General features: G+C 36.8%; 1 protein-coding gene across 1 annotated transcript in view; it reads left to right on the top strand.

Annotated features, from left to right (window-relative positions):
* Positions 1 to 19,319, top strand: part of Smp_125330 (putative dead box ATP-dependent RNA helicase) — a 73,524-nt gene that overhangs the window by 6,676 nt on the left and 47,529 nt on the right. The window contains exons 6-14 of the mRNA XM_018794323.1: positions 1,555 to 1,670; positions 4,319 to 4,542; positions 5,837 to 5,929; positions 7,363 to 7,477; positions 9,972 to 10,087; positions 11,219 to 11,307; positions 12,248 to 12,374; positions 14,028 to 14,103; positions 16,892 to 17,113. Of these exons, the coding sequence (XP_018648747.1) occupies positions 1,555 to 1,670; positions 4,319 to 4,542; positions 5,837 to 5,929; positions 7,363 to 7,477; positions 9,972 to 10,087; positions 11,219 to 11,307; positions 12,248 to 12,374; positions 14,028 to 14,103; positions 16,892 to 17,113 (1,178 nt within the window). The remainder of the gene's footprint in view (positions 1 to 1,554; positions 1,671 to 4,318; positions 4,543 to 5,836; positions 5,930 to 7,362; positions 7,478 to 9,971; positions 10,088 to 11,218; positions 11,308 to 12,247; positions 12,375 to 14,027; positions 14,104 to 16,891; positions 17,114 to 19,319) is intronic.

Below are 19,319 nucleotides of genomic sequence, written 5' to 3' on the forward strand. Positions count from 1 at the left end.
GACCACAGAGCAAGCAATGCCTGGCTAGGAACAAGTCACTAGGTACGAATGGGAAATCAATTGGTGAGGTAGTAAATTTGTGTCAAATGAGATGGTTGGGACATGTGTTACGTATGCCAGAACACTGCGTACTCCGACAGGTGATATTGTCTTGTGCAGGAGTAGGCTGGAAGAAAACTAGTGGCGGTCAAACCAAAACACGACGTCAGTCCATGAAGTCACTGGCAATTAAACTGGGCCATGTTAATAGATGTAGACTACTTGGTTGCGGTCTGTGTGATTATCGTAACCGATGGTTAAAAACTTTGAACGACTTAACTTAAAATCGTTTGAAATGGCTCAGTTGCACCCGTTCTTTGTTTTCGTCCAAATTCTGAACTTACAAATTCTTGATAAATTCTCTTTCGTGTTTTTATTCCGCTTATTTTTTTTTTTTCGTGTTGTATCTTCGATGCCTAATCTTTTCTCTTACCACTGACACCGTTACTACCTCTGCTATTCTGGGATATGTCTTGACAGTTTCATCTTTGTGTGGTAATGGTGTATGACAATTTGAAATGATGCACATATGCTCCAGGTTCTACGTTTTGACTTCATTCAGTTAGTCATCTACAACGTAGGACCAGGCACATATATGCATCGGTTCAAGTTGCCATACCTCGTTAGCACAACAAGATGAACACCGAATTCATAGAAGTAGTTAATTTAAACGTTGTGACTTACTGGCTGACTGACATATGTATTGATGTTGGTCAATAAGATCTTTACTGTTCATTTGGTTTCTGATCCAGATGGTTTATTATCCCTACTAATTTTTTATAATTCAATCATACTTAAAGATAGTGTACCATTGAAGAGAAAATGAATAAAGCTAGTGTAATGTATCGTAAATGAACTCTTGGATTAGAGTGAATGCAGCTAGACTTATTTTAAGCTATCCCTCGGGAGTTGAGTATTTAATATAGCAGAGAAAAAGATTTTACAATAATGATAGAATTAGATGAGGCATATTGGTTCAATATGAAAATATGCGTCTTCTCCAGTTCAGTAATATTCATAACTTTCATCAAACTAGAATAACGAAGATATTATGTCGTTAATGTGAATGATTTTTGGCAGGATTAGTTACGTTCTCTGTCAGTATTTACTTGATCATTTTAGACAATATAAGATCATTGTCATCTTTTAAGACGAATGAACTTCTTGACCTTCTGTAAAAATTCTAATCTTCGTTATTTTCATAATTCTCTGCATTTGCATTAAAGTTTCCAGTTAGTATTTTTTCACTTTTCAAGTTCCACTTTTCGAGTTCCAAAGTCTTACGTTTTTTTATATCTGTATTCATTCGTTTCTGTTACTGCTTATACCATCAGCACTTCTACTGGGCTGTTGTTTTGTCCTAATAATTTTATCTCGCTGTGTTAATATGTTATGGCAACATGAACCGATGCATCTATATACCACGTTCTACTTTGAGCATATTTGACGAATGATTTCCTTTCTTGATAGCTGTATATATTGTGTTCCAATTTATCGTTCTTATTCTTATCATAGGACTTCGTAATCCAGTTCGTGTGACCGTGAGTCAACAAACACAGAAAGAACTAGAATGTGTGAATGATCCATCTCTACAACAACGGATCCCATCTGCACTTCAAAATTTTTATACAGTAAGTAAATATGTATTCTATCCATAACAGTCAAGGCGTTTGGTTAATATATTTAAGTCTGTCAAGTTGTCTAGCTACACAACTGGGGTACTCATAAACTCCAAGTTTAAAACAAAGATTTATCCGGAGGGCGGGATTGTTATCGGGAAATATATGTAACTTAGTTACGAACCTCAACTCGTCAGGTATCTATAACGATCAACACGCCTGTGTGTATATAAAGGAAATACTGTACCAGTAATTGATTGAAGACTAGAAGTACAAAACCATGAAAGTTGTAGCGTTCAAACAAAGATTCAAGGAATTCAAAAAAACCTAGGAATAACTGTTAAAGGCGTTGAGAGAATCTAATTACAATAATAACGAAAGCGAATGTTACCAGTTTAGGTAAATACTTGAGAATATTACACAGCAAATATTCGTCACACTATATGCTCAGAGGCTATAGAAATAAGGCTGGTTACTGAATAATAATAATAATAAGTAATATAGGGTGATTCACAAAAGAAAGAGTTGAGTGATGAGAGAATAAAAACGGATAATACAAAAGAATGTAGCAACATCGGGGGGGGGGTGAACCTTTTGTAACCTTATAACTCTTTCCTTGAAAAATTTATTGACATCTTAAGTTCACTCTAAAGGACTATCCAAATCGCATCAATGGGGAGATCCGAACAACCATTATATATAAATTAAAATTCATTCTATTGCACAAGCCATTGGCTATCTAGACTCAGCGAAGCGGAAAACACAATGGTGTTCGAAGCGAACGGTACTGGGTTGGAGTTTTGAAGTGAACGTCAATTCTAGGATGTAGTTACATTTAGCCGATAAAACCCAAATAGAACGAAACTCCCGTCCTTTGATCCCATTGTTATTCACCATTCATCTCTGCTTAAAAAGTGAAAGATATTTGTCTACTTAACGAAAGTAGAGGACAGATGGAAACTTAAGGAGTAGCTTACGAAATAAGAAAGGTCGTTAGAACCGCAGTGAAGTAAGGAATTTGACGTACCGCTACTTAGTAGAAAGATGAATTTGGAATTGATAAATTGCCGAAACATTTGTTGTTCATTAGTTTCTTATTTAGCTGCTCCGTTTAAGATCAGTTGGTCTGATTCTTCAGATGGTTTTGAATGGCGGTTCTGGTAGAAATAGAATGACCAGTTGTTCAATAATATAACTGCTGAATAATTTGCACTTACTGTTAGATGTAACTATATTAGATGGTACTCCAATATATGCTTGAAAAGATCACACTCTATCCCGCCAGTGTAGCATATTGCACGAGAGTATTTCAACTGATTGTAAATAAACATTAAAGTGACTGGTGTTGACCATTTTTATCCTTTACATATCCTTGGATCAGGTATCTACCGAGGGGATTACAATTTATAGCTTATTATTTATCGGCTAGTATATTTGTTGACTTCTATGATTGTGAGCCATGTCGATACGTACAGATTACCTAGTTGGGGTCAGTGCGATTATCGTAAGGTATGTGGTTTAGAACATTGGCTAACATGACTTAGAATTGGTCACAATGGCACTGATCCATTCATTTGTTGTCTTTCATTAGACCCTGAATTTTTCAAAATTACTCTTCGTACCTTTTATTCCTTGAATTCATACTTTCTTCTCAAATCATATTATCTGTGCCTAATGTTTTCTACTACAACTATGTTACAGTTATTACTCCTACTATTTTGACATCTCAATGTGCTGATATAATATGACAACTTGAATTAATGCAAATATGTTCCAGTTTCTACATCGCATATAACTGACTAGCTGACTTTGCTCATACAAATCATTTACTTGTCTTTTATGATTTTGTAAGGTGATGGTTAGAAGTAGTTAGCAAGAAACTGTAGACCTACGTTTCGTGCTATTTGGCATTCGTCAGCAAGCAGTACCTGTAATCTTAGGGGAAGTAACGCTTCCTGGTGAATCCAATTGCGTGTCACTCAGCAGGATCGATAGGATTTGATCTGCACTAAGAAGAACCTGACATATATGACATTAATCACTACCCAGTGATCGATTAATTGTATATATATTTTATTTATTCATTTACATACATAAATATTGATACAGAGAGGCACCAAATATATATGCGCCACACAAATCGTTCGATTTTTGTCAGGGATACGATACTTCCCTGGTGCTCAAACCGAGTCAGGTGTTTTTCTTAAGAAGTCCACTCCACGAGCCTTTTACCCAGAGTTCTGATCCACAGGACACTGGAGCAACGTTAGGAGATACAGTCTCATGGTAGCCGATGACCAACGATTGATTCATACGCCATTTGTTCCTTCAGGATACTGGAGCCCATGTGCACCATTGGTTTGGAATGAGGGTTCCCCTACTCACGTAGGTGGACTCTCCGTGTCCACCAATCCGGTTAAAGCGCCGTACATTCGGCTTTTGTCCTCTCAATTTTGTAGACAGCACCCCCACTGAGAAGGCACTGAGTAGGACTTCTCTGGCAGTATCATTATACACATGACCATATGAAAGCATTTCTAGAGACTAGCTGACTCTCCCCACCCTAGACCGTACCAGGGCATTTAGGGGCAATTTTAAATGTAATAATTTTCTTTCTGATGTACATATACTTGTTTTGTTTGTTTTTCTTTGATTCACAGATTGTTGAATCAGATGAGAAAATTTCACTGATTGTACGATTTATTTTAATGCATAGAAAAGAGAAAATTTTAATATTTTTCGCTACATGTGCATGTGTAGATTATTTTTATTGTATACTAAAAGGTCTACTATCATTGAAACAATCAAAACGTATACAAAGATTACATGGAAGATTGAATAAAAAACGATTTGATCTATTTACAAAATTTAAAAATACATCCAAGTAAGTGTTGATTGATGAGAGTTATAGTGGTACAATAAAAAAATGGCTTAATATTCACTCTTGTTTTGATCAGTCAATTGAAGCTAGACCACCATAGAAAACCTGGAAGCACTGGACGGCCGTTTCGTCCTATCGTGAGACTCCTCAGTGGCAGTGCGCATCCACGATCCCGCCTTGCGAGATTCAAACCCAGGACCTACCAGTCTTGAACTTCTCAGGAGTCCTACAATGGTTTTCCATGGTGGTCTATCTTCAATTGACTCATGATTTCAACTATGAAAATACTGAAATCTCCACAAAGCCCATTTTGATTATAAGATTTCTAGCTTATTGTAATCTATTTCAAATGTGTTAAATGATGATATCTACGGATATATATATATATATATATATATATATATATATATATATACGCATACACTTAGTTCACCATGTAAACAGTAATATCAGCAAGTATTAATCTGTTAGTCAATTTTTCATTTTCTCCAATGGTTTCTAAGTTTAATTTTTATACGGTTGACCCGGTCCGTTCTCGTGTGTTAATGCTTATTTAGTTTGATTTGCTCAGAGTTCATGATCATGTTAGTCAAGTATCTAAAAGATAGCTTTAAAATTCTAGTTATGGTAACTAGAGATTTTAGGATTTTGAGGTGTTGTGAAAATTACTGAGTTTCATTGAAATTAAGAACCAATCTGATTTATACCGCCATTTAAGACTTGGAAACACAGGACGATTTTTTCATCCTACTAATGAACTCCTTAGAATTGTGCTCTTACGATCCCATACTCCGGACTCGAGCCCAGGATGGCCATCCAGTGCTTCCAGGTTTTCAATGGTGGTCTAATATTAATCGGTCCATAATTTCAATGGACAGTATATGTTAGTGTAGAATCATGAAAAACTAATTAAGAAAAGTTTTTGCGCTCTATTCCTTCATATTGTTTCTCTCTTTCAATAACAATGACAACTGAATAAATTATTCTTAAAATTATTGGTATTATTGGGCTACATGTTTTACGAGTATGCAAAGGGAGAAGGTGTGCTAGCTGTTCATTGATGCTGAGGCGGGTATAAATAGTAAATTTCTAACTAGTTGTTTTAATGTTATTCTAAATTGAAAACTATAAGGAGAGATGGATGGTGTCTGGGAGTGGGATTCAGGACGCGCGTTTCTTCCTACTCGGGAGTCATCATCTAGATAAGAAGAATCAAACAACTAATACAAATGGATTAAATGAATGACTGTTTAAAATTCAACCAGAAATTTGTTGTTTTTCTCTCTCTCGATTTTAGCGGAATATTATTGTGTACTGATGTAATGGCACGAGGTATAGATGTACCACACATTGGTTGGGTTATTCAGTGTGATCCACCAACAAATGCAAAGTAGGTTTACAATATAGTTTTTAATGTGATTTTTTTCTTGAAAGGTAAATCTCCACAAAGATATGAATAGCTTTTCCCTTGATATGATGGGCAAGAGTTCAGCTAAATAGTCAAATGTTGATTAATGGATGAGTGTCAGTCAGTCAGCTACAATATAGGACTAGGCACATATATGCATCGGTTCAAGTTTCTATACATCATTAGCACAACAAGATGAACACCAAATTCATAGAAGTAGTTAATTTAGTCGTGGTAATATATAAAAGAAAGGTTGTATATAAGGATATGGTACAGGAAGGAAGACATATATGAAGCAATTTTAATCTGAGGGTTTAAGGGAAGATAAAGAGAGTATACACCTGCACCATTGTGATCGATTCTGAGCCATGTCACCTAGAGTCTCTAACCATTGGTTACGATAGTCATGCGGACCCCAACCAAGTAGTCTGCATCTACCAACATGGTTCAGACTAGAAGTTAGTGACTTAAAGGAATAATGTCACGTTTTGGTTTGGCCGCCCCTAACTCTTTTCCAATCATCCTCAATACTAGTCAGCATAGCGCGTCGTGGTAATCGGTGTTCAGGCATACGTAACACGTGGCCCAACCATCTCAGTCGATGAAGATTCATGACCTCATTATTCCCTAATACCCTGCTTCTAACCTCACTATTACTTACCTGGTGATCCCAGTAGATGCGAGCAATATTTCTAAGGTATCTGCGGTCAAATACTAGTAACCTACGAGTATCTTTTACTCTTAATGGCCACGTTTCGCAGCCGTAAAGTAGAACAGAGCGAACTGCTGTGCAGTGTATTCGTTTCTTAATTGATAGACGGATATCTCGCTTTCGCCATTGGTGACGTGAGTTGACAAAAGCCAAACGTGCTCACTGTATTGTATTTGTAATCCTTTGAACTCCGGTTGTTGTTTTTACTCTGTTCTGATAATACGCTCCCACGTCTTATCACTGAAGCAGATGGTTTTCTTTGAAGAACATTTCCCGGACATTTCATATTGAGGTCTAATCCAAAAGATTGTTGAGCAACTTCAAAAGATGCTATCCTACGGTAATTGGTGATCAATAATAAATCCGAACGCCATTCCTTCCTTAAGGATCCTGTGGCTTATGTATACTTTTATTATAGAATCAGGGTTGTTCATCTCTCTCTTAATGGCTTTTTTATATTTATAAACCCCAGTGTAACCTCCGAACTTTCCTTTTTCACTATTCCATTCCCTTAAACAATCCTCCTACCTCTTGCGAAGGCTTTGGTCTTTCGCCTTACAAGATTCATTACCCTAAATTTCCAGTATTTATATTATTATCATTTAGCAATCAAAATTGTGAACATTCTTTACCACCTTGTCAAATTGTTTTCAAGTAAACTTTAACCTCATTATTTACCAATCTAATATATTTTAAATTTCAGTGAATTTGTTCATCGTTGTGGTCGAACCGCTAGATGTGGACTTGAAGGCAATGCTTTATTGTTTGTTACTTCTGAAGAAGCTGCATATATCAATTTCCTTCATATTAACCAACAAGTATATATTAAATATATTTTATGAATTTTTTTGTACTATTATGATTGAAGACATAATGTAGAGCGGCGGTGACTTTATGGTTAAGATGTTCAACTTTCAATCACTAAGTGGTCCCCTTTTTGAAATTCTGCCCCAACTACTTCAGTTCGAACAACTGAATGTTTTCATTACTCTTCATAATGAGGTATCTCCTACCTAAATACTTGGTGAATGAGTTATTTATTACTATTATTGGAAATAGTATAGTAAAAATATACCCTACTAACGACCTTTAACAACTTATCATCAGTCAGTCCGGATACAATGTTTAACTATAATACAATTTCTTATCGAAGGCAAGAGAATTAAAATAAATGAACAGTTGTCTTGGTAAGTGAATTAAAGATTGGATTAGACGTTGAGGTTAGTGTTGGAGAATACATCTTAGCCACGCTGGTGAAGACCTAAAAAAGACTAGTTCTTTGAATTCTATTCGATTAAACTTTCAAGTTACCATAAAAAATTCATAAATCAGATTAAAATGTTACGTACTAGGAGAAGCTTCAGAAATCATGCAAACATTGTTGACTATAGACTAAATCACTCGACCAAGTATACATTTGATTTTCTTCTGACTTACATGTTTTAAATAACTTCATCTATTGTGGTTTGTACAGCAAGTCACAATGTCTGATTTTCTCACTTGATTTTAGTTCATAGCCTATGACAAAATTATGGAATAGTGATTCAGTGTTTAAGATTTTCGACTTTTTACCTGATACTTGGTTACATGTTTAAATCCCACTTCACCTATTTCGAAGTTACATTTTTTTCCACGGATATTTACGTTTGGCCCTGGTACGGCCGAGGGTGGGGAGAGTCAACTCTACCTCTCTAAAAGCTCTCACATGGATACTCGTGCACAGCCACTGCCAGGGAAGTCCTACTCACTGTCTTTCAATCAGGGTGCTGTCTACGAAATTGAGAGGATAAAAAGTGAATGTCCGGCACTTTAATCGAATTGGTGGAAATGGCGAGTCCACCTAGGGGAGTTAGAAAACCCTCATACCAAACCAATGGTGCACATGGGCTCCAGTATCCTGAGGGAACAAATGGCGTACGAATCAATCGTTGATCACCGGCTACCATGGGACTGCACCTCCTAACGTTGTTCCACCGTCCTGTGGATTAGAACTGTGGGTCAAAGGCTCTGGGTGTGGTCCTCTAAGAAAAACACCTGACTCGGTTTGAACACCAGGGAAGTATCCTATCCCTCACAAAAGTCGAACGATTCATGTGGCGCATATATATATTCGGTGCTCCTTTGTACCAATATTTATGTGTTCAAATAAATATAAGTTATTGACTTATTTTATAAAACTGTATATGGGATTTTTTCATAAAGTTAAATTGTTTCCTTCTCAACTTATAGATTTTTTTCGAAACAATTGTATGATTTAGAGAAATGTATTCCTTACTAAGATGTCTACTGTGAGCTTACTATTTCTTCTACAGCCTAATAGTGTCTCAGACTTGACTAGGTATTCACCTGATTAACACTGTTGACCTCGATTCGACGCAAGATAAAGTCTTAACGGTCTGCTACTCATAAGCTTTTCTCTTGAGTTCAAAAAGTCAATAACCAGTTTCTATTATTATCATTTTTCAAACATGGGTTTATATATAAACATACTGGACCGCATTGTACGGTTAATATATAACACAAGCCAAAAGTGTCTGTGAATAAGGAAAACTATGAATAATCGATTGGCAATGAAGTAAGAATTATATACAGTACAATAGTAGTGAATATGTTTAACAGAAGCCCGAAGATAAACACAATCTATAAATATAGTGATCCAGTTACTTAATAATTATATGAGTATAATACTTCGAAACCCATTTCTAACTTTTACAATATTCATCCTGTCATAGCCCCCAAATGCCCTGGTACGGCCGAGAGTGGGGAGAGTCCTCCCTCCCTCTCCAAATGCTCTCATATAGCCACGCGTATTTAGCCTCTGCCAGGGAAGTCCTACTCACTGCCTTTTCGCACAACGGGTGTTGTTTACGAAAGTGATAGGACGAAAAGCGAATGTCCGGCGCTGTCACTGGGTTGGTGGACACGGAAAGTCCACCTAGGAGAGTTGGAAAACCCTGATTCCAAACCAATAATGCACATGGGCTCCAATATCCTGAAGGAACAAATGGCGTATGAATCACCGGGTACGATGGGACTGCATCTCCTCACGATGCTCCACTGCCTTGTGGATCAGAGTTTTAGGTCAAAGGCTCCGAGTGTGGCCCCCTAAGAAAACCACCTGCTTCGGTTAGGACACCTAGGCAGTATCATATCCCTCACACAAATCAAATGAGATTTGTGTGGCGCATATGTATCTGGTGCCCCTTTTTACCAATATTTATGTGTTTAAATAAATAAATAAACATAGCGTATTATTTTATAGAGATATTTTTACATGGATATATCTATCTATCGTCGATGAAAATTTATTAGGTAAATTTATTACATATGGAACGTGAAGAACTTAATCAACATATAACCCCGTTGATTGCAGTCGATACGAAAGATTCTATCGCTGAACGAATTCGAAATCTTTGTAAAAAAGACAAGTAAGTACATTCATATTTCTAGGCATTTTCAGTTTTGACCTTAATAAACCAATGATGTACGTTTTAAAAAAATTCTCAAAAGTGTTTTCGTTGGCAAGGTGTACTTATTATCTTAAAGGAACTAATACCCCCGATGGGATCAGAAGCTGCGCCACTTAGTTTCACTGTCTCAGACGCAACTGCTAACCTGTCGGGGCGGCCACTGAGATATTCACATTTGACTGATCACTCAGTTTTGTGTGTAACAACCAAAATTCTAATATTGCTCTTAATACCGAGAACGATCTAAAAAACAAAATCTTATTCGACTGAACCGAGTTACAACATTGAAACTTCAACTTCATATCCCTTTATTAACGGCCTACTGCATAGCACGAGTAAGGCTTTCCAAAAAACCTCCACAGAATATAAGTCGACGTCTTAAACTCTCCGCTCACCATCTTAATGGTGATTCTCTCACTTTCTAAAGATAAGCTTACGAGTCTTAGAGTATCCGATTTAACTAGAGTCGTATCCGAACCACTATCTAAAAAGACACATCCACAAACCCTTTGGTTTCTCAGGCTTTAAGGAATACAGGAATTAGACCTAGAAACACGCTATCTATCAGCAACTCTGTTTATACACAACGGCTTTCTTTTAATTGCCTACTCAAGGCATCTCGGGATTTTATGGGTTTATACAGCAATGAGTAATACCGGTATTTTCATGCTGCAAGATTGTACATGGAACGACCTTTACAATCTAATCTGTAGTCTTTTCTAAGACAAAAAAACAAAAACCTTTCTCTCTTGCCATTGACTGATAACCACGAGAATCGGTAACATTTCTCGGTCACTTGATTTTCCCCGTATGCTACACATGTTAGCCTGACATCAATTTTATTAAACGGCACCTGCTGTATGGAACAAGTTGCCTTGCTCAAAGGTCATCTACTGCTTGTCGCAATTTTTCCAAATCTACTGAGCAACATTCCTGCACAAAAAGATATAAATTCTGTCAACTCGGCAAATATAAGTGTTTTAATGTGAATTTCTTACCCTGACCTTATTTGTTGTAATTTACACGTCAAGAGTTCCTTCAAAATTTTTAGTTCGTATATATCGATGTTTTTTTTTTTTTATCCAAAAGACTATTACATGAGAAAGCAATTCGTGCATTTGTATCGTATGTTCAATTTTATCGAAAACACGAATGTAATTTACTACTGAATTATAAAAGTAAGTAATTAATGTATTCCTATTTTAATTATAATCAATAATAGCATTCTTTCAGAACAAAGATTATCCTAAATTGATTAGACTCTCTATTCTTAGTCACCATTCCTTGTTTTCGTTATCTTGATCATTTCCATACTGCATACATAGGGTTATTGCTCTCTTACATGATACTCATGTGGAACGGTGACCCAGTGGTTAGGAGGTTCGATATCCCATCTGTTAATCCAACAAATAAGAGTTTTATTCGTTGAGTTTGCTTGTAATTAAATTTCGTGTTCAGAAGTAAATGGTTGCATGGGAATTAGAAGTATGGTGAACCACTTTTACTCACAATACTTATGGACTAACGATTACGTTCTGAAGTGTTTTGTCAATTCCCGTCACATTCAATCTTCTACAGTTGTTATGGTTTCGGTTAGTTACTATATTCTTTAATGACACTTCGAACTCCAGGGTAATGACAGCTTCCTTTCTTATCTTGACTTTGACTACTTCAAAATACAAATATTACAAGATAACTATTAAGAATTAGGAAGCACTAAACTGTTTCATTCTAGTATGAAACTCCAGTGCTCACATGACTTAGTATCCAGATGCCGAGCTCAAGATCTTTAGTCTCGTGCATGAACGCCTAACTTTTAGACCATTAAGACGGAATCCAATGATATACTTGTCGACATTCAAATAATTCACGATTTTGTGTGACCATCTACTATCGTTTTCTCTGAGTAACTTCTATACCTGACACGGTTGAACTTCACTGGTCACAGCTGCTCACTAAAATTCCAGAATTTCCTCTTGAAATTAGTCATTGATGAACACATAATTATCGGCATAATGGTTTATGTAGATTATTAAATGTTCTTAAGGTCATATTTTTATCCAATAGTCGCATTTACTTGTCTATATGGTTTTAATTTATGTTTTTTCGCTTAACTAGAATTGGATTATGGCCGATTAGCTAACGGTTTTGGACTTTTAAAACTCCCATCTATGCCAGAATTACGAACTGGTAATGTTAGTTCATTTAATCCATCAAATGTGGACATATCAAAATTAACTTATCGGTATGTTACGCTCGCCATCGTTTTCTTTTTGTGTATTTTTTGTTGTGTTAAACGGTCGTCCGAGTTTGACACTGATATATACGCTTCCTATATATGCAAGCCCAACCACCTACTCGAGTGACAAAACCAAGATTCAGTAGGACTCTTTTATTGGTTAACCCGAACTAAGATATAATATACAAATTCATTCATTAGTATAGATATATACCTAAAAAAATTAAGTCAGATTTTCAACCAATGGCGTATATCCATTTACCTCGAATAATTGATCACTTTAAGGAGCTCTTAAATCGACCACCCTCATTGAACCCACCAAACATAAAAGCAGCAACCACGCCCCCCCCCAGTCAATGTTGACTCGCCAAAAATTGGAGAAATCAGCATGACCATCAGACAAATCAAGAGCGGCAAAGCAGCGGGGCTAGACAACATTCCGGCAGGAGCACTGAGAGCAGACGTAGCAGTAACTGCAAAGATATTCCATATTCTTTTCAGCGAGATTTGGGATGAAGAACAAGTACCAACAAACTGGAAAGAAGGACACTTGATCAAGACTGCATATAATTGTTTTTGAGTTGAGGTTAATAGTTCATGGTTTCAATTGATTATTGGGATAGAGAAATCTAAATAGACCAGTCATTGTATCACTGATAAAGATGAAACTCATTAATCAAATAGACAGAAGCAAAGCGAACGGATTACTAGTAAACAGTATTATCAAGTAGCTTGGTCATTTGGGGCCAATAAAAATATTCCCAATTCACAGTAGTCTTAGTAAAAAGACTTCCCAATCAATCGAAAATATTCACATGTTCTTCATTTCCTTAATCTGTACTTCCCTTTTTCTCATATTATCAATGTAAATTTTTCTTCATATTAATACCCCATGAAAACATAAACTTTACAATCTTCACCTTGTTGTGCTAATTAGGTGTGACAACTTTAACTGATACATATATGTGCCTAGTCCTACGTTCCAGCTGACTGACTGACTTTATCTTTTCATCTGCCTAGAAATATACATAACTTATAGGTTGTTTATTTTACAAACACCAGTTTCATATTAACATGGCTCCCAAATGCCCTGGTACGGCAGAGAGTGGGGAGTCCGCTCTCCCTCTCGAAGTGCTCTCACATGGCCATGCGCATACAGCCTCTGCCAGGGAAGTCCTAATCATTGCGAGGGTGTTTTTTACGAAATTGAGAGGACGAAAAGCGAATGCTCGGCAGGAGCTTTAACCGGGTTTGTGGACACGGAAAGTTCACTTAAGGTAGTTACAAAACCCTGATTCCAAACCAATGACGCACATGGGCTCCAGTATCCTGAAGGAACAAATGGCGTATGAATCACCGGGTACGATGGGACTGCATCTCCTCACGATGCTCCACTGCCTTGTGTGTTAGACCTTTAGGTCAAAGGCTCCGAGTGTGGCCTCCTAAGAAAACCACCTGCTTCAGTTTGGTCACCTAGGCAGTATCACAGCCCTCATACAAATCAAATGAGATTTGTGTGGCGCATATGTATCTGGTGCCCCTTTGTACCAATACTTCTGTGTTTAAATAAATAAATAAACGAATATTAACATAACACTTTTCCAACTAAATAATGAGAAAAATTAACCAAAATTTGTGTTTCTTCATTGTTTATTTCAGGGATAAAAGTGTATCTAAACAACGTGAATTAATGCAGTCATCTAATGAAACACATAAAGAAAACAAACCTAAATGGGTTAGTAATATGTGACGATGTGTTTGTTTCTGTTGACAGTTACATAAAATCTTTTATTCTTATTTGTATACTCTTTGTGATAGCTTGTATGTGCTCACTGATATTATGTGACAGAGCTACTAACCAGAATATCGATTTCCGTGACTTCTTACATGAACCAACCAATCACACGCTAACCAATACTAGTAACCTTGAGTGACTGCTAAGTTGATATCGGTCATCAACCCTGAATAGCTTCTCTCTTTGCCCTCCATGTTGAATCCAGAACATAGTATTCAGCCTCCACTATATGAATAGTATATATCAAACATACGTAGTTTAGATACAAGCAGATCAGACCGCTTCACCACCATAGAGTGGAAAATACCAGTTATAAAAGATCAATCAATCAAAAGTGGCTGTGAGTATATGAGACTGTAACTACATGATTGAGAATAACAGTAGTTAATAGGTTAGGTAAAAGTAGCTTATGATAAATGCGGTTATAAAAATATAATAATCTGGTTACTGAATAATTGTGTTAGATGAATATCTACCGTAATAATCCATAAATTATTCCCGGAAGTTACCACTCCTTGAATCTTTGGTGGATATGTTTTAATGTCTAAACTTTTGAGCCGTAAGATTTTCTTTTTAGATTTGTTTTAGTTAACTAATTATGTCTTAGCTGTGTGTATGTGACTTGCGTGCTGGCATTAAAAGATTTACAACTTATCTCGAATTTAATTACTGAAATAATATGGAAGTACGTTCACTGTGAATTCGTATGTTTTATGATATAATGGCATAATTTAAATATTTCTGTTTATTTTCCACGTTATACTACTTTAATACTACCTGTTACCGAGGTTATACTTCCACTAGACTGAATAATCGATCAATACTCTATATGCATACTGGGATCATGTAACACTAAATATATGATTCACTACCAAAAATAGAGAAACAGTTTATGCGCTAGATAAAATTTTATTGAACAAAATTATAAGCTTCCAAATACTTTAGTACGGTCGAGGATGGGGATGCGTCAGCTCTCCCTCTCGAAATGCTCTCACATGGACACGCGGATACAACCATTGTTAGGAAAGTTCTACACACTGCCTTCTCACAACGAGGGTGCTGTTTACGAAATTGAGAAGACGAAAAGCGAATATCTGGTGCTTTAATCGGGTTGGTGTGTACGGAGGATCCATCTAGAGGAGTTGGAAGCCCTGACTCCAAACAGATGGTTCAAATGGGTGGGCTCCAGTATCCCGAGAGAACAAATTGCGTATGAACTTATTGCTGGTTACCAGATACCATGGGACTGCATCTCCTAACGTCGCCCCACTGTCTTATAGATTAGACCTTTAGGTCAAATGCTCAGGAAATGGCCCCTTAATAAAACCACCCGCTTCTTTTTGGCACCTAGTCAGTATCCCAGTCCCTAAACATTGAATGACAAATTGTGGGGAACTAACATTTTGGTGCCCCTTTGTACCTATGTTTGTGTGTTTAATTAATTAAATAACAAACTGTGTTTAATGAGTCTAGGATAGTAAGAAAATCATAAAGTGAACAGACAGTAATATGTATCTACCTCTCCACATTTATTTTTGCTAGCTACACATCGTCTTTCTCATCCGAATACTATAAAATTTATACACCAAATCTATTCACGAATAGGAGATGTCAACGGAGCAAGAATGCTGGTTAACATTTATGAATGAATAAGAATGGTATTAGCCAATCACTTAAATAAGGCATTTTATACATATTCTTAAATCCCTATAAAATAGAAATATTGTGGTGATATTGCTTATTTTGCGCTGAGAATTCTTCATTGTATGCAAACATATGGTTTTGAATAAACCGAGAAATGTTATTACTATTATTTTCACTATAATTAAACTGTATTATATATAAGTTCCTGTTTTTTGGGTACAATTCAAATATTGATTACATTCGTAAGGATAGGTTTTAATAAAAATAATTGAAGGTTATTAATAATTCCATACAGATGAGTTTAATAAAGACGGCGTATATATTTTAAAATTATCTGTTTACTGAAGCTTAAGCTAAAATCTTCACGCTGAACAGCTCTTGTAATTGCTAATGTTGGTACAATTCTGCTAACGTTAGAATTTATTTTTGGTCTTTCGCTCCTCGGAGCCGGTGAACTTTAGCTATTGCGTGTTTCGATACTGCTGAGGTTGGAGACAATCCGCTTTCCCTCATTCTCTCAAAATACTTCCATAGTCATATCCCTACAGCCACTGCCAGACATGTCCTAATCATTGCGTGCACAAAATAAGGGTGTTATTTGCGAAGAATAATATATGGAAAGTAAATGGAGTTGGTTCATGCAAAAGGTCCACCAAAGAAGAAGAGTTGGTATAATCTTTTTATAAACTAAAGTTGTACATTAGCTCCAGGATCCTCAACTAAAGTATATTATTTGAACATGTCTGTGGTCGTCGAATACCATGGTACCGGATCTCCTGATGCTGCTCCATTGCCTTATAGATTAAATCTTCGGGTACAATGCTCGATTAGTGGTCAACTAGTAGAACCACCTGCTTCGTTTTGAACGCCTGGTCAACATCCCAATCTACATATAAATTCTATTTCATCTGACGATTATGATTGTTTATTCTCAGTTAAACCAGATTTTATTCGGATCAAATTAATATACAACGTTTAGTACAATAAAAGAATGTTTTCCTCAGATTATTTATCCAACTTTTTTAATACTATCATTCTACATCTTTATCGTCCCTGTCGTTGTGTGTTTTCTTTATCCCTACAGTTAATTAAAAAGGAGAGAAATAAGGCATGGATTGCTAAAAAGAAACGAGCACGTAAGATTAAAGCATTAAAGAAACAACATTTCGTTAATGAATCTTCACATCTGGAAATGTGTGAAAAGAAAAATAAGGAGTTAATAGCAATTAAACAAGATAATAGTGTAAAAGATATTGATGAATTACTTGCCGACTATAGATTATTAAAGAAATCCTATAAGGGAGAGGTAAGTAGGTTTGTGTTATATTTAGTTGTTTATTTTCATGTCCATATTATTTACGAATAAACTACTAATTTATTTCTCATCACAAGTATCTAACAAGACATTTTGCTTATGGAAAATCAAATAAACTTGTAGGATTCAAGTCTAAGATTGGTATTAGTACACCTACTTAAGGTACTTGAATAACAGATCTAATATAAGATTGTTCACTTAACATGGTGGGACGCGATGTTACGCCCAAGTTACTTCACTATCTATACCGGCTCACCCCATCTTGGTAGTTGTCTTTATTGTTTGTAAAAACCTTTGAAGAATACATTTAGACTGGTGATAGAGTAACATATTTACTATAGAGATCTACAGCAACCAAGTCGGAGAGGTAAAGCCGTGCAATCTCTGTAATTTTCCTCTCATAGACTTTTTCGACCTTCATTATTTTTCTTCAAGTAATCAATCACCATTGTAATTCTTCTGAATTAGTGTATCTGGCTTCAAGGGTGATTTATGGTAACCATTTAGTATTATTCCATTTTCACCAAAAACAACTGTGTGACAACATTTTGTACACCCCATAAGACTAACAGATATTGTCTATAATTGTACGTTGAAAAATTGTACTACAGGTAATTGACAACTATAATTTGGTCATTGAAAATGAGAAGCAATTAACAAGTAGTGTGTATACTCACTATTGTAATGGACGCTATACACGAAGAAATTTGTTAGTAGTGTGAAGTGGAACGTTGTAACATCCAAACCTACGGCTGGGTATAAGAGAGCTAGAGGAATTTTGAAACGGTTGTTCGGTCAGGCTCATGTAATCCCAAGAGAAACGTTGGAGGATTTATTCGATGATGTAAAGCACGGTTGTCATGACGCAGAACAACTCTCAAGTTTAGCCATAAGAATGGAGAATTGTAGCATGATTTTAGAGCAAATGAACTACACTGCCGACTTAAATTCGTTGGTTACATTAGAGAGAGTAGTGAGATTTCTGCCTCAACCTATGCAAAGGCAATGGGCCGAACTGGTAGATAGATTGACGGAAGATGACAGAGAGCCAACATTCGCCGAACTCACCCAGTTTGTGGCAGCTAAAGCGAGAGTCGCTTCGAGTAGGTTTGGACGATTGGCTGAACGTCCAAGAGGGGGAGTTATCACGAAGTCATGTTACCATTCGGTAGTGAGACCGAGGAATGCACCGATCGCAAGTGTTAGGTGCAGTATGTGTTCAGGGGATCATGCAGTTTACGAGTGTACACAGTTCTTGGCTCTCACGACAGAAGAACGTCGGTCGCACGTCAAACGTAAGAGTATCTGTTTTGTATGCCTTAAACAAGGACATAAGGTTATTGAATGTAAAGCGATGAGACGTTGCGCCGTTGACGGATGTCCGAAGAGACATCACTCCTTGTTGCATAATGATTCGGCAAAGAATAGATCAGAAGATAAACTGGCTACGGTAAACTATTGTGGACAAGATAGGCCAGTGGACAGTCATGTGTGTCTGGGAATGATCCCCGTGCGGTTGAGATTGGGGAACGCTGAAGTTGCAGGGTACGCATTTTTGGATAATGGTTCTGACGTAACATTGATCAGGTCAGAATGTTTGAAGTTGCTGGGGCTAAATGAGGAACAGCCGTCAGTGGTAGTACAAACTGTGAGCGGTAATAAGACAACAAGGGTTACAAAGACACCTTTTGAAGTGTACTCTTTAGACCAATCTGAGCACGTTAAGATTGAAGGAGCCCTGGTAGTGTCGCAAATACCAGGGCATAAGCCGACGAAATCAGTTATGAGCAGCCTAGTCAAGTGGCCGCATTTGAGTGATGTACCCTTAGAGGTTATAGATTCTGGCGGAGGTGTATTGTTGATTGGTTGTGATGTTCCGGAAGCCCATTGGGTACTCGATCAACGGTTGGGTGGAAGAAAATATCCGTACTCAGTGAAAACGTTGCTCGGGTGGACCGTATTTGGACCTGCATCATTTTCGGGCTTGAAGAAAAGAGTTAGTAATTGTATGAGTAAACTGCAGACATTAGAAGACCAATTCCGTAAGCTCTATGATGTAGAGTTCTCCGATGTATATTCAAGCGATAAATCGCTGTCAGTAAAGGACCAAGCAGCAATAGAGATAGTAGAAAGGAGTACTTTCTTCGACGGTAGTCACTTCGTAGTTCCGATACCATGGAAAATGAATCCAAACATA

This window comes from Schistosoma mansoni, chromosome 1 (genome assembly GCF_000237925.1).
Source record: "Schistosoma mansoni strain Puerto Rico chromosome 1, complete genome".
Taxonomy (NCBI): Eukaryota; Metazoa; Platyhelminthes; class Trematoda; order Strigeidida; family Schistosomatidae; genus Schistosoma; species Schistosoma mansoni.